This window comes from Mesocricetus auratus, unplaced genomic scaffold (assembly GCF_017639785.1).
Source record: "Mesocricetus auratus isolate SY011 unplaced genomic scaffold, BCM_Maur_2.0 Super-Scaffold_100008, whole genome shotgun sequence".
In the NCBI taxonomy this organism is placed as follows: domain Eukaryota; kingdom Metazoa; phylum Chordata; class Mammalia; order Rodentia; family Cricetidae; genus Mesocricetus; species Mesocricetus auratus.
Window position 1 is genome coordinate 9706766 of NW_024429192.1, and position 15738 is coordinate 9722503.

Here is a 15738-nt window from a genome sequence, read left to right on the forward strand (position 1 = left end):
ACGCCTGACAACCTGAGTTCACCCCAGCAGTTGGGGAAGGTGGAGGTTCAGAAGCCATGAAGTCATCCTCTGACCTCCACATGAACACCACAGCACACCTCACACGCACTCACACACACCTCACACGCACTCACACACACACCTCACACACACACACCTGACACGCACCCCAAACACACCTCACACGCACACACACCTCACACGCACTCACACACACCTCACACGCACTCACACACACCTCACACGCACCCCCCACACACACCTCACACACACCTCACACACACCTCACACGCACCCCCACACACACCTCACACACACCCCACACGCACCACACACACACCCCACACACACCCCACACACACACCTCACACACACCCCACACGCACACACCTCACATGCACCCCACACACACCTCACACGCACCCCACAAACACACACCACACGCACCCCACACGCACCCCACACGCACTCACACACCTCACACACACCCCACACACACCTCACACGCACTCACACACCTCACACACACCTCACACGCACTCACACACACCTCACATGCACCCCACACACACCTCACACGCACTCACACACACCTCACACGCACCCCACACACACCTCACAGCACCCCACACACACCCCACACGCACACCCCACACACACCTCACACGCACTCACGCACCTCACACACACTCACACACACACCTCACACGCACCACACACACACCTCACACGCACCCCCACACACACCTCACACGCACACACCTCACATGCACCCCCACACACACCTCACACGCACCCACACACACACACCACACACGCACTCACACACACCTCACACGCACCCCACACACACACCTCACACGCACCACACACACACACCTCACACGCACCACACACACCTACCACCACACACACCTCACACACGCACCTCACACGCACACACACCTCACACGCACCTCACATACACCCCACACACGCACCTCACACGCACCCCACACACACACCTCACACGCACCCCACACACACACCTCACACGCACCCCCACACACACCTCACACGCACCCCACACGCACCTCACACTCACCTCACACGCACCTCACACACTTCACATGCACCACACACACCTCACAGACATCACACACACCTCATATGCACACTACACACATGCCTCACATGCACACCCCACACACACCTCACACGCACCCCACACACCTCACACACCTCACATGCACACCACACACACCTCACATGCACACCACACACAGACATCACACACCTCACACAACTCACATGCACACCACACACACACCTCACATGCACACCACACACACACATCACACACCTCACATGCACACTACACACACACATCACACGCACCTCACAAGCATCACACATCTCACACATACATACTTCACACATACACACCTCATACAAATGATAATAATAATTTTTAATGGAAAATTGACCTTTTAGTTTTAAATGGATAGGAACTTATTACCTAGGAATTAAGAAAGCAAAGGCAAAATATGTCTAATAACAATGGAGAAGATAAAATTTACCTGACTACATAGCATTTAGGTCAAACTGAAAATGTCAAAAACAACAGTGTAGGCCTGGGCTTCACAATTATCATTATCAACACTCTCAAGATGGAGGTAGAAAACATACTCACACACACACATAAAACATAGCAAGTTCATAGCAAACAAGCATAAGCCTAAGGTTCTTTTTTTTTTGGTTTTACGAGACAGGGTTTCTCTGTATTGTTTTGGAGGTTGTCCTGGAACTCGCTCTGTAGACCAGGCTGGCCTCGAACTCACAGAGATCCTCCTGCCTCTGCCTCCCGAGTGCTGGGATTAAAGGCGTGCGCCACCACTGCCCGGCGCATAAGGTTCTTTTAACAGCTATTAGTTCTAATTTGTTCATCTTAGACTGAGATAAAACCAAAGAAAAAAGGCAGAGTTGAGTTTCAATTCCTCAAACCAACTTGGAACATGAATATTTACAAAGAAGATACTTAGAAGACAAGTTTTATTTATTTTTAACATGTATTTTTGACATTTATTTTGTGTATAGAAGTGGGTATCCATGCTGTGCTGTGGCAAGTGTAGAAGTAAAAACAAACGCCTGGGGACCTGGGGAGTGAGTGTTCACCTTTCACCATGTCAGTTCCAAGGGGTGAACTCACATCAAGGGGGAGTGAGGTCTCATCTCCCACTATGTCAATCCCAAGGGTTGGGCAGCAAGTGACTTTAACTGTCACAGAGACATCTTCCTGGGTCAGCTGTAAAAATCTAGCTTAGCATGGTAGCACACACCTCCAATCCCAGAACTGGGAAGGTTAAGACAGAGGCCTGCCAAGATTTGAGGTTAGATTGGGATTCAAGGGGACTATCTTAAAATGAGTAAGAAATGGGTGTGGTGGCACACCCCTCTAATCCCAGCACTCAGGAAGCAGACGCAGGTGGGTTCTCTGTGAGTTCAAGACCAGCCTGGTCTACAGAGCAAATTCCAGAACAGAGCTCCAAAGTGAGACCCTGTCTCAAAAATAAAAATTATAAAGTTAAATTGGATCAAATACATACTGTTAGTGCCAGATCAGGTGGTTCTATTTTTACAATTGTTCCAGACATTTTCACTTCTTTTAGTAGTTCTCTAAGCACTGGTGTTTGTGACAAATTCTACAATGCAGGATAGAAACAAAAGGGGCAGTTAATTACATAACCAAGTCATTCAAACAGTTAAGTGTTTACCCAAGTTGAAACAACCAACATTGACTCTTCATTATCTCTCCCTAGGAGAGGAAACATTACAACATGCTCTTTGCCCCACTCTGCATGGCTCCTGATCATGTTTGGGTGCACATATCACTTCTGCCAGGACTGGGATATAAGGACACACTGGTAAGCTCTGGTAGTAATGGAGTTTTAAGCAACTCCTCTGAACAGACAGACAGGAATTTACACAGGGAGGATACAGTCTGAGGGAAGAAGAGAACTTTGTCACCTGCATAACGGCATTGAAGAAACAAGTATTTCCCAAATTACTGAGTCCTTTCACAGTTATCTGGGAAGCAGAGTCCATGGGAATGTTTTCTTTAGCCATGTTTTCTGTTTTCTCTTTCTCTTGTTCATTTTTACTGTCTTTTTCCAATTTTTTATTTTCAAGTTCAATGTGTCCATTATCTTTCTCTGCTTTAAAAAGGAGAAAAAGAAGATTTGGCAAAGTATAGAATACACCCATGCCAAACATAAAGCTCATTTGAAATACTGTACTAGAATTTTTTATTTCAATAGGATCAATTACTGGCACCAATTTGGCTGATGTTTAATAAGCAATGGTAAACTCACAGAAGTGATGAACATTCAGAACTGATGACACCAGCAAGCTTGACAAGTGTAAAAGCAGCATATGCTCTGGTATAAAATTGTCCCTTTGGTACTTATGTTTCATACTGGAATGTATATTACTATGTAGAATTAGGACACAAAACAACAATGTAAGCATATTATGCTTAAATTAATTTTACTAACCGGAAGTTAATTCTGGCATAAATAACTTAAGCAAATGCTGCACACCATGCCAATTCATTTAATTCTGGCATAAATAACTTAAGCAAATGCTGCACACCATGCCAATTCATTTACTTCCCAAAAAGTATCTAAGAAACTGACTGTTAGAGAATGCCACAAAGGAAGTTAGGGATGTAAGTTAGAAGGGTTCCTGCCGCCAAACATACATGAAGCCTAGGGTTTGATTCCTAGCACCTCAAAAAACCGAAGAGTGGTGGTGCATGTCTGTAAGCCATGTGCTGACTTGAGAGGTGAAGACAGGAGGGTTAAAAGCTCAATGTCATCCTTGACCACATCTAAGGTCAGTAAGGGCTACAGACGACTTTACCTCTAGCCCGACATGGTGGTACACACCTTTAATCCCAGCACTTGGGAGGCAGAGGCAGGTGGACCTAGGTGAGTTTCAAGCTAGCCAGGGTTCTAGAGACCAGTGTCTCCAAAATAACAAAACACAACCTCTGTCTAAAAACCAGTGTGTGTGTGTGGTGTTCATTTTAATTAACAGAGACTGAAATTTTTCTATTTCAAAATATACCACTAAATACAGTAGAATTCAGTCTACAGCCCCACCTTTGTAGCAAAGCCTCTGCTCTGGCCTCTCCTCCCTCTCCCTCTTGCCCATGCCCAGGGGACTACACAGAACTCAGAGCACATCCCCCTTTCCTCTCAGCACCATCCCCTTCTAGCCCACCCCTATTCCTGTGAATGAGTAAATAAAAGTAGCTACACAAATGACCATCACTGTATCTATTAGGAAACAAATTGTTTTACCTGGCTTTGGAGTTGTAGTACCAGCTTGTTTTCTAACATAATCAACCACTTGACCCAATCGGTTTGAACTACAGTATTTGACTTCCTCATCACATTTGTAACACCTATAACCAGAGGGGAAAAAATGACAAACTGACAAGTACAAGAGGGGGAGACAAATCATTTACTCTGTAGAACCAAAGATGCTTAGCTGACAAATTATTCTATTAAAATAATGCAAGCAGGGCTGGCAATGGCTCAGTGGATAAAAGTGCTTGCCTCAAAATCCTGACGACCTGAGTTCAAACCCCAGAACTCAACGGGGCTGAGAACTATTCTTAAAAGTTCCTCTATCAGCCAGGCGCTTGTAGCACACGCCTTTAATCCCAGCACCCGGGAGATGGATCTCTGTGAGTTCGAGGCCATCCTGGTCTACACAGCAAGTTCCAGGATAGACTCCAAAACAATACAGAGACACCCTGTCTCGGGGAAAAAAAAAAAAAAAGTTCCTCTATCTTCTACACATGCACTGCGGCACGCCTGAGGCTGCAAAGAGCGCTCGCACATGTGCACACACACACACAAAACACAAACACATCATGAACATAATACCTAAGAAATGTATAGAAACTGAAAATAAAAAACTTTTCTGGAGGGTGGGAGACTCAGCAGTTATGAGTATGTACTGCTTTTCCAGAAGACTCAAGTTTGGTTCCCAGCACCCACGGTAGACAGCACACAACCACCTTTAATTCCAACTCTGGGAATCCTGTAACTTCTGGCCTCTGCAGGTCCCTGCACTCATGAGCCAAATCTACACAGACATACATGTATGTACATAGGTTAAAAAAAAATCTTAAAAATGTGCTCTCTTTAATACAACTAACTAGGTATATATTTTAGGTCTGATTTATTAATAAAATCCACTACAATTATACTACATGGAAATTCCAAATTCAGGGTACATCATTAAAATAAGTCTTTTTTTTTTTTTTGGCTCCCACCCACCCTCCCAATGAGGTTCTAGGAATGGAACATATGGACTCATGCATGATAGACAAGTGCTCTGCCTCTGATGTACTCTCAGTCCATTACGTCTTGTCTGGTCTGGAGAGATGGCTCCATGTATGTAAGAACACTTGCTATAAGCATGAGGATCTGGGTTTGACTCCCTATATGCCTGCACTGCCTGTAAGCTCCAGCATTGTCCAATGGAGCCAAACCAACCAACTAAACAAAGAGGGGACTTCATCAAGACTGCCCCAAGGCCGTAAGGTGGTAAGCAACGGAGGAAGACACCATCTGGCCTCTACATAAGCAACATGCACACTCACATGCATGTGCTACACTGCACACAGTTTCTTGTATACATCATTTACACACTTGTATACATCATGTCAGCAAAAATAATAAATTTTACAAGTGACATGATATTCAGTGAATATACACTGTAAAGATGGTCTTTGATGAAATAAAAGTGTTCTAACAATGTTACAATTTAGGAGACACAACATAATGGCCTGACAATGGTTTCATGGAAATTATCCTTTGACTACATTCTCATTGAGTTTGAATTTGTTATTGATGGCCTATCTTTAAACTAAAAACAACATCACAAGAAAAAGAAACAGAGTGATGATCCCTGTGTCTTCTAGGCATTTGTTTTGTTTGTGCAGTTCTAAGAGACAAATGAGTACGAGTTCAGTTTCCTTGCTTTTAAATATTTCCAGCAGTCTCATTGTCTAGTACTTTGAATAGTGTCTAGCCAATCGGCACAGGAGTTAAAGCTCACCAGACGCTCCAGTTGTCCAAACTAAGCACGAGGTAGTGAGGCTCAGATCTTGGTGTCGAGTAGTGCTTCAAGGCGTGCTGCTCCTGAGAATCTCTGCCACAGCCCTAGGGAGTCATCATCATGAGCCTCACGGACATGCACTCACCAGTTAGCGTACAGCCCACAGGGAGTGTGCAAATACTTCAAGAACAGGTGCTAGGGTAGTGAGTTCGATTCCCCAGGACCTACTGGAAGGGAGTACACATTCCTTCCCCCTGTCTTCTGACCTCCACTGGTACACCGGGGCAATATCATCCCTTACACAAACAAATACTCACACAAAATAAATAAAAACTAAAATGTGAAAAAAGAGGAGACTCCATAGAATCTGGCCTTTTTTTCTGAAACTCAAATGCCCATCGGCAACTGAGGCTACTCAAGGAAGAGTGTATTTTAGCACTGAAATTACTTCCTTTCCAACTACTGTACTTCCCAGACCTCATTAAAACCACACGAACACAGTGGTAGTACATTTCCTTGTGCAAGAAGCCCCTGGTTCTGTCCCCACCACACCCACCCACACCAAACCCACATAACTCAGATCTGCTTTGGACAACGTAAGAGTCACTGCTAGGTTCTCTTCAGCTCCCCCATCACATGCATAGTTTGCAGCACAATATTTATTCTTAAGTCAATAGTCTTTTTTATGTACCATTCAACTCAAAATATGAGTTGTTCTCTAAGCTCCTGAGAGTACCTCCCCCAGACCTCCTTCCCAGTTAACTCCCGTGTTCCTGTTTGGCTAGAATGTACTCGATGCTTCTTGAATGGTAGGATTTGGTTCATGTTCTTCCTTTAGTCTCGGAGTCCTTCACATCACTGCCTCTGAACAAACCCCACCCACAGACCCTGCTTCAAAGGTACCTCTGCCATCAGCCTAAGCTTACCCATCTGAGAAAAACCTATATCCTCTCCATACAAAATTCCTAGAAGCTTGGGGTGAGAAGGGTGCCAGTGGGATTGTAGAAATGTAGACGTGACTAGACAAGGGCAATACAACACCCATATGACACTGAAACTATCTGTACTCGAGCTGTGGATAAGCTGTCACAGGCCATGATATAAATGCAGCAGATAACAGCTAGTCTTCAACAGTCGGCCTACCAGATGAATAACTGATGGGAAGTCCCACTTGGCAAGGCTATGGGGTCACTGACTGTAAATGACTGGTTGTTTCTGTCTGTAGTTTTCTCATGTGCCAGCTGCAGGGGTTTTCCCACTGCTTGTATACACTCTATCTACTGGGTACACATATAGCTGTGGGCGGTCAGGAAGATGATTTCTGCTTAACTGTATAATTCTGATGAATACAAATAATACTAGGATATTTTTCATGACTCAGACTAACATAGAAAAGTAATGGTATTCTCAGTCTCAAAGGCAGCTAATTTTTTATTTCAGAACAAACTTAAAGCAAACTGGTTGTCCCTGGAGATGAATATCTGGTTGCTCCTGGAGACAAATACATGAGGACAATTTCCCAGTGTTTATTGCTGATCCAAGGTCAAGTACAGAGCAACTTCAGTAGATACAACGTTCTCAGCAATGGACTTTCTGTATGTACTCTCCCAACCTTAAGGTTCAGTCAACTAACTTTTATTAAGTTTAAGTCCTGAATTTCAATGTCACTTTCTGTCTGGGAATGCTGACCACTCAGAGAGTTACATGTTTACTCACTGACCAGTCAGCATGGCCTCCCTAGCCTGCGAGAAACTGTGTCATCAGTTTGGCTGTTTCTTATTGTTTACTCAAGAGGTGGTATGTAAGCTGGGTGCTGGTGGCGCATGCCTTTAATTACAGCACTCAGGAGGCAAAGGCAGGAGGATCTCTGTGAGTTCAAGACCAGCATGATCTACAAGAGTTGAGTTCCAGGACAGCCTCCAAAGCCACAGAGAAACCCTGTCTCAAAAAAACAAAACAAATATCCAAAAAAAAAGAAGTTCTGTGTACCCCCTGAAAACATGATTCATATTTGTCCAGAGGCTTTTGCTGGGAGAAGTAGTTGAGAAATTTGAGGCGTGTGTGCATGTGCACGTGCACACCGAAAGGGAGATGTGTACTGAATGTGCATGAGGGGAAGTCTGAGATGGAGAGAGAAGTGCGTGTAAAGAGATGAAGCTGTGTGGAGACAGACATTTTCAGAAAGGGTATTTTAAGTTGAAATAAAAAGAGAAAGTTACCATCAGGTGTGCTTGTTCCTTTTTTCTTAACTTACCATAAGAAAGCATGTGTTTCCTCATTTACCCTGAGAGAAATGTGTAGTCTTCACACAGAGAAATTTCAAGATGCAGTAATAAAGTAACCTTCAGAAGGTGTGAGCCTTTTCCTAAAGATCCTCAGATAGAGCGATAACCCTCACTACTTTAAAGGCTCAGAGTCAGGTGGCCCAAGAACATGACCCATGCCCGCTGGCATCAGGCAGCCAGACTGTGTTTACCTAAGATCTACTACGGCAAACTCAGAGCTCCCTACAGTGTCACATTATTAAAGTTCACACATACCTGATGGCCACATTTAAGACACAGCCAAACTGAAGGGTCTTCTGCTTCGTCCTCAGGGCTGTCTTTCACTTTATTGTCAGTCTTACAGTCTTGACAGATATTCCATTCCACATTCGCTAAGGCTTTTTTCAAGCTACCTTGTTCCAATCCTTTTCTAAGGTGTCTGCACATTGGTTCTATTGAAAAAAGAAAAAAAGGGGGGAGGGTAATACATAAGATCAAACTTAGCTTTTATTGTTAATAATGAATGTATACAAATTTCAACATTAAATCTACTTTGCGAATGAGCTTTCAGAACACTCATTTGCAGACTGACATCTGAACATTACATGATTACATAAGACAGACACCTGTGAGTGACGGTAAGTCAGGGCAGGGTTCTGTTAACTGAGTTACACGCCCTCAAAAACACAGGCCCCAGGGAAGGAAGGCCATGGCAGTGGCACGAGCAGCACTTTCCTATGTCCTTTTCCCTCAGTGGTGCAGGAGAGGCTAGGACCTCACACACCGGACAAAAACGACCACCAAGCTACACCCAAACTCTTCTAAGAAAGAGTTCACAAATTTTTTTGAAGACTTATTTTCTGTGTACATGTGTGAATGTGTTTGGGTGTGTATGCAGAGCTAACCCAAAGGCCAGGAGAGTGCTGATCTCGTGGAACATTTGTGGGAGACCTGGCTTGTTATGTAGGTGCTGCAATCCAGACTCCAGTCCTTGTGACTGCACAGAAGTACTCTTGACCATTTAAGCCAACTTTTGAGAACAGAAATTTTGTGTGACATCTACAAATTCATCCCCATTTGTCTGGCTATTTTCATTAAAGTAAGGCCTATATCATGTATCTATTTTATTAACCTTTGAAGGACATAAAAGAGGTTCTTCACTCTTTCCATAACATACCCATCATAGGCCAGACTCTATGCTAGTTCCCAGAGAACCTAGAAGTAGCCAAGCCACACCTCTTCCTTTTTGGGCAGCTCACTCCATCAGGAAAAGAAATTAAGGCAATACATACGAATTCCTCAAACTGACTATCTGACACAAAAGAAAAGTCTAATACTACAAAAATTTCAAGAGGCAGATAAGATGAAGTACTAAAAATTTACAGTAATCAAAGTTTCTGATACTGATTAAATATATCTTGTAAACTATTTTACACACATTCATCTCATTTAACCCTCACAGTTACCCAGAAGGAAGACAACAAACAGAAAACTAAGTATGTAAGACCAAGTAACTACTGAATAACTACAACAGGATTTGGAGTCAAGTCCTTTTAACCACATAACTCATACTGAAAACTATGCCCTCAATAGTGAAAGGCAACCAGGCTCTGGTGTACACCTTTTAATTCTAGCACTGAGGAGGCAAAGGCAAGTTTAGACCAGACTAGTCGAAACTATATAAAAGACCCTGTCTCAGATAGATAGATAGATAGATAGATAGATAGATAGATAGATAGATAGACAGACAGACAGACAGATAGACAGACAGACAGACAGAGGTGGATGCATGGATGGATGGATGGAGTGAACTGAAGACTAATCCCCGTATAAAAGTGTGTAAAAAAATGTGTGCTATCTCTCTAAATGGTAAAGTGATACATCATACAGAAATGACAGCCAGACTTGAGACTGGAAATCAGGTTAGAGACAAATAATAAAGGGCTTTGGAATGAAGGGTTTGAGATGTTTGATGGAAACTAGAGTCTAATAGCTAACCAAGTGGCACAACTGGCTTCCTGTCCAATGAACACACATCAAGATGTTAATACAAACGCAAATAAGGTCATGGAGAAAAACCACTGAATCCCAGAACAGAAACAGATTAAGGGGGAGGGGAGAAGAACAATCATTTAAAACATTAAATGAGCAAAGAGTTTTACAATCGATACTGACCAATACTAGCGAGTGCTCAGGAAAATAGGCATTTTATTGTGTTATTAGGGACCATTATTGCTCCACTGAAACAACAGAAGTTAAAAAAAAAGATTTCTACATCTGTAACAGTAAATGAGTGGCTAAATGAATTATAACATATGCAGTCATGGGCCTCTGTATCAATATAACATCCAAAGTGAATGTAAGGCTGGAGAGCTGACTCAGCAACAGTTAAGTGTACTCACTCCTCTTGCAGAGGACCCAGGTTCTATTCCCAGCACCCACATGGAGTCTCACAACAGAGTATAAATCCAATTCCATGGAATCCAATGCTCTGCTCTCTCTCTTCTAGCCTCCCAAGGTACCAGGCAGACATGTGATAAAAAAACACACATGCTAGCAAAACACCCATTAACAGAAAATAATTTAAAAAAGATGAATATAGAAGGCAAATGACACATACAACAAATATTAAAATAGGGCCAGCCTGATGTGCAAGACTGGTGCCCTGAGTTTGATTCCCCAAAACCCACAGTGGCAGGAGAGAAGCTATTCCTGAAAGTGGTCCTGACTCCCACATTCACACTGGGAATGTAGGCACTACCCCTCTTCTCTAACACACATATATACTGCCCACATACACAATAATAATAAAAGCTAAGCTGGGTGTAGTTGTGCATGTATTAATCTTAGCACTTGGGAGGCAAAGGCAGGCAGACCTCGGTGAGTTCAAGGCCAGTCAGAGCTACATAATGAAACCATGTCTTAAAAGAAAAGGGCTGGAGAGATGGTTCAGTGGTTAAGAGTACTGGCTGCTTTTCTAGAGGAGCTGTGGTTCCAATCCCAGCACCATATGGTGGCTCACAGAAATGTCAAACTCCAGCTGCCAAGGATCCACTGCTCTCTTTTTGTCTCCACAGGCACTCCCCAGATGTGGTGCACAAGGCATATGCAGTAAAAAAGATCCACACACATAAAATTAAAAATGTTTAAAAATAATAGGGTACTTGTTGCTCTTCCAAAGGACCTGTGGTTTCAAACCCAGCACCCACAGGGCAGCCAACAACCACCACTCCCCTACAATTCCAGAGGCTCTGATACCCTCTTCTGGCCTTTAAAAGCACTGTGTGCACACGGCACTAAGACACACCAGAGGGCAGTAAAATAATACAAATACATAGATATTTAAAACAAGCAGTAAGACCCTGATTACATAACAATACACACATCACCTCAGGGGCTGGAGAGAAAATTCAGCTTTTAAGAGCAAAGGCTACTCTTCCAGAGGTCTCGATTTGGGTCCCAGTGCCTACATAGGGGCTCACAGGGGGTATATGATGCTGTCATCTGGCCTCTGAGAGCACTGCATGCACACGGTGCAGACATACATACAAGGAAAAGCACCCAGCACCTTGGAACATTCCTTTACACCGTGTGAATATGTGTCACTGTGATTTGATTAATAAAGAAGTTCACTGGCCAACAGCTGGGAAAGTAGAGGTAGGCAGGACTTGCAGAAAGAAGTGTGAAGAAGGAGAGGAGGACTCTCAGAATCAGGAGATGTGGAAAAGAGATGAACTTGTCTACTGAGAAAAGGTATCGAGCCACATGGCAGAGTATAGATAAGAAATATGGGTTAATTTAAAATGTAAGAGTTAGCTAGTAACAAGCCTGAGCTATTGGCCAAGCACTTATGTAATAATAAGCCTCTGAATAGTTATATGGGAGCAGCTGGTTTGCCACAGAGGAACTCCACCTACACAATGTACACACAAATAAATGTAACAGAAAACTCATTTAGGTATAGAGTTCCAGGACAGGCTCCAAAGCCACAGAGAAACCCTGTCTCAAAAAAATCCAAAAAAAAAAAAGTTAACAGGCTTTAACAACGAATGGTAAAATATACCTGCAGATTCAGAGGAAGCCTTAACTGGAACACTTTTCCCCTTTGTTCGTTTCTTTCCCATGCTGGCACTTCATGGATTGCTCACTGATACAAAATTACAACCTAGAAAGCAAGATAAACTCAGTTTGATCAAAAAGACAAAATATGAAGGAAAAGATGGCTTACATGGTTTAGAAGATAAAAATTAACTGCGACACATCCAATGGTTTACATGTCTACTGTAGTTCCCAGCTCAGACACACCACTGGGAAAACACTGTCAAACTTTTCATAATGACTCTCAAGTGCATAGCACATGCAGTATCACCATGTTTCTCAGACCTTGGGGAAGTGACAACGTTAAGGGGTTTTCTATAAATGTAAAGGTCGAGTCCCAATCTTCCTATGCCTATCTTGAAATACTTCAATGCCTAACATTAAAAGGTATCCTGCCGGGCATTGGTGGCACACACATTTAATCCCAGCACTAGGGAGGCAGAGGCAGGCAGATCTCTGTGAGTTCGAGGCCAGTCTAGTCTACAAGAGCTAGTTCCAGGACAGCCTCCAAAGCTACAGAGAAACCCTGTCTTGAAAAACCAAAACAAAAAAGGTATCCAACTCCTCACTACATAAATTAAATATTGTTCTGAAAATAATCCGTTAACAGTGTCTGCGATTTTGCAAGATAATTTAGAAACAAACAAAACTATACAACTCTCTGTACTAGTCTTCTTCTGGGTATGGGTGAGAACTGACTGCCTATTTATTATGTCGCCAAGAAACCAGTTTGGAAGTCTACGGCTAAGCTAGCTACACATTAAATCTTTGCCTTTTTAGTTGAAATTTCTGTATTAAGAGCGGGGGGGTGGGGGTGGGGGTGTAATTATCCTCTCCAAGAAAGATCTTCGTCCAGCTTTTTGTTCTTTTCATGGCCGGATATAAATCCAAGCCTTGTGCATGCTGGACAAAATGCTAGGCAACTACTTGACTAAGCCAATAACCCTTCCTTTACTAAGGATCATCTAAAATGTTGTAAAAACTTTTTTTTTTTGATGGGAGCTAAAGATGTAGCTCAGTGTGTAGAATGCTTGCCCAGCACACACAAATCTCTATCTCAGTTTCCAGCCACACACAAGCCAGTTATAGTGGTAATACCAGTTTATCCCAGCATTCAGAAGGTGCAGGCAAGGGTGTCAAGAATTCAGGGTCATCCTCAACTATTACATACTGAGCTTGACACCAGCCCGGGTTATATCAGGCCCTGCCATAAACATAAAAAATAATAAAGGCACACAAAGTATGAAGGGCTGTAAAAATGCAATCTTCCTTTAGAAAAGAAGTTCTTGACTCCAATCTAACCCTGCAATCGGTACTACATTAGTGCAAGGTTCATCTTCAAATAACGCCAACTGTGTCATATCACTGCAATGAACTCAATAAAAGCCAAAATGTCCAAGTTTATACTCTGGTACTTGATTTGGCTGCAATGCACTAGCAACCCTTACTCTCCTGACTCCTCAATATAAACAATTAATGAATTCTAATTAGCTAGTGCCCTTCCAAACCCATCATATCCCACTCCATAATAATCTTTTAAATGAGGATATTCTCAAACATAGATGCCAATACAATTCCATTCTGTGAGTTCTGCCATTCTTTTTTTAGAGGAGGGGGCCAAGACAGGGTTTCTCTGTGTAGTCTTGGCTGTCCTGGAACTCATTCTGTAGACCAGGCTGTGCTGGAACTCACAGATAATCTGAATGCTTCTGTCTCTTTAGTCCTGGGACTAAAGGAGTGTGCCATCACCGATGGGTCAGTTCTTTGGGTTATGAAACTAAAACTGTTTTCCCCTTTTGACCAAGATCATCTTTTCAGTACTTCCTTGTCCCCTCGTCTGCCTGATAACTAAGATGCTTGCTTTCTCCTCTACCCAAATTTTACCAACCGCGTCCCTCTTCCATTTCAATGAAGACCTAAGAAAACATGTATCATCCCTTTTTTCCTTTACCTGTTTCTCTACAGCAGTAAATTGCTTTTCAAACCTATAATCTGTACTCGTGTGTGTGTGTGTGTGTGTGTGTGTGTGTGTGTGTGTGTGTGTGTGTGTGTTGTTTTTGTTTCTTCTCTTTGCAATCTGAAAATGTTGGGAAAGAACTGGTCCGGGCAGTACTTCTATGTTGCCTGTATCATACTGCCAGCACGTAATAGGTCCTCAAGAAAAACTTCCCGTGTTAATACATCATCAGGTACCTGAGCCTGGGGCATGGCGGCACACACTTTTAATGCCAGCACTCCTATAGCAAAGCCGCCGCCGCCGCCACCGCCACCGCCACCGCCACCGCCACCGCCACCGCCACCGCCACCACCACCACCACCACAGGCAGTGCCGTTGTGAAAACAGCACCAGAAAATCTGGTTTAGGGACGGCCTTTCCCGTTGAGTCAGCAAAGGCAAACCGGAGAGACACATTTTAACTGGGGCAGGCGGCCGACACCTGAGGAGTCGGTGGTCAGCCGATGCCACCGAAGCTACGAGGGCAACTGACAGCTCGTGGGGGTGAGGGTGGGGGTGGGGTCGTATAAAACACCCTGCCGAGCTTCCAGGTGAGCTTTCGGATAGGAATGGGCACCTCGGACCGACCACTGGCTGGGGATTCCGTCCGTGCCACACGGACACCCGAACCACTCCGATCCCCTCTCGTTCCCCGCCGGCCCTCCCTCCCTCCCGGTGTGCCTCTGCCGGCCGGGCCACCCGTCCCAGACGCGGGCGGAACGCCTGGCCGGCGGGTTTCGCCAGGACGTGGCTCTCGAGTTGGGCCGTGGGCTGTCACGCACAGGGGGGACCCGGGCCAGCCGCGCTTACAAACCACATGGTGTCCCCGGGCGCCGGCCGGAGCAAGCACGCCAGCCAGACAGCCCCGTCTCCCGGCCGCCCGCCGGCCCTACCAACTGCTCGGTGAGCTCGGGGCAGGCTGGCTCCCCAGGCCGGGCTGGCTGGCACCGCGAGTCCCCGGCCGTCCGTCCCCGGGACTGACAGCCCGGGCAGCCAATGAGGCCGCGGCGGGCGAGCCAGCCGAGAGAGAGTGGCGTGGCGGGGCGTGGAGGGCGGGCTGGGGGCGAGTGGCACTCACCAGGGACGACGGCGCCCATAACTGCCTTCCGCGACGGGTCCGGAGCCTGGGGCCAGCTCCGCTTCCTCCTGGTGAAGGAGAGAGAGAGCGAGCCAGAGAGAGGCACAGAGCCGAAACCAGTCGCCCTGCGGGAGAGGCAACTTCCGGAACGCGGCCTTGTGGGAAAGGGCTCGCCCCGCCCCCTGGGAG

General features: G+C 44.8%; 1 protein-coding gene across 4 annotated transcripts in view; it reads right to left on the bottom strand.

Moving 5' to 3' along the window:
* Positions 1 to 15706, bottom strand: part of Usp16 (ubiquitin specific peptidase 16) — a 28787-nt gene extending 13081 nt beyond the window's left edge. For 2 of the 4 annotated variants that reach the window (XM_013116198.3, XM_005073854.4), the window contains exons 1-7: positions 15550 to 15706; positions 12442 to 12543; positions 8655 to 8830; positions 6115 to 6218; positions 4344 to 4447; positions 3007 to 3194; positions 2586 to 2681 (exon numbers count right to left, since the gene is read on the bottom strand). In XM_013116198.3, the coding sequence (XP_012971652.1) occupies positions 2586 to 2681; positions 3007 to 3194; positions 4344 to 4447; positions 6115 to 6218; positions 8655 to 8830; positions 12442 to 12502 (729 nt within the window). In that variant the 5' untranslated portion in view covers positions 12503 to 12543; positions 15550 to 15706. Of the gene's footprint in view, positions 1 to 2585; positions 2682 to 3006; positions 3195 to 4343; positions 4448 to 6114; positions 6219 to 8654; positions 8831 to 12441; positions 12544 to 15281; positions 15433 to 15549 lie in introns of those variants that run through there. The other 2 variants (XM_005073855.4, XM_013116194.3) reach the window with 2 other exon arrangements.
* Between the last annotated feature and the right edge of the window lie 32 nt (positions 15707 to 15738).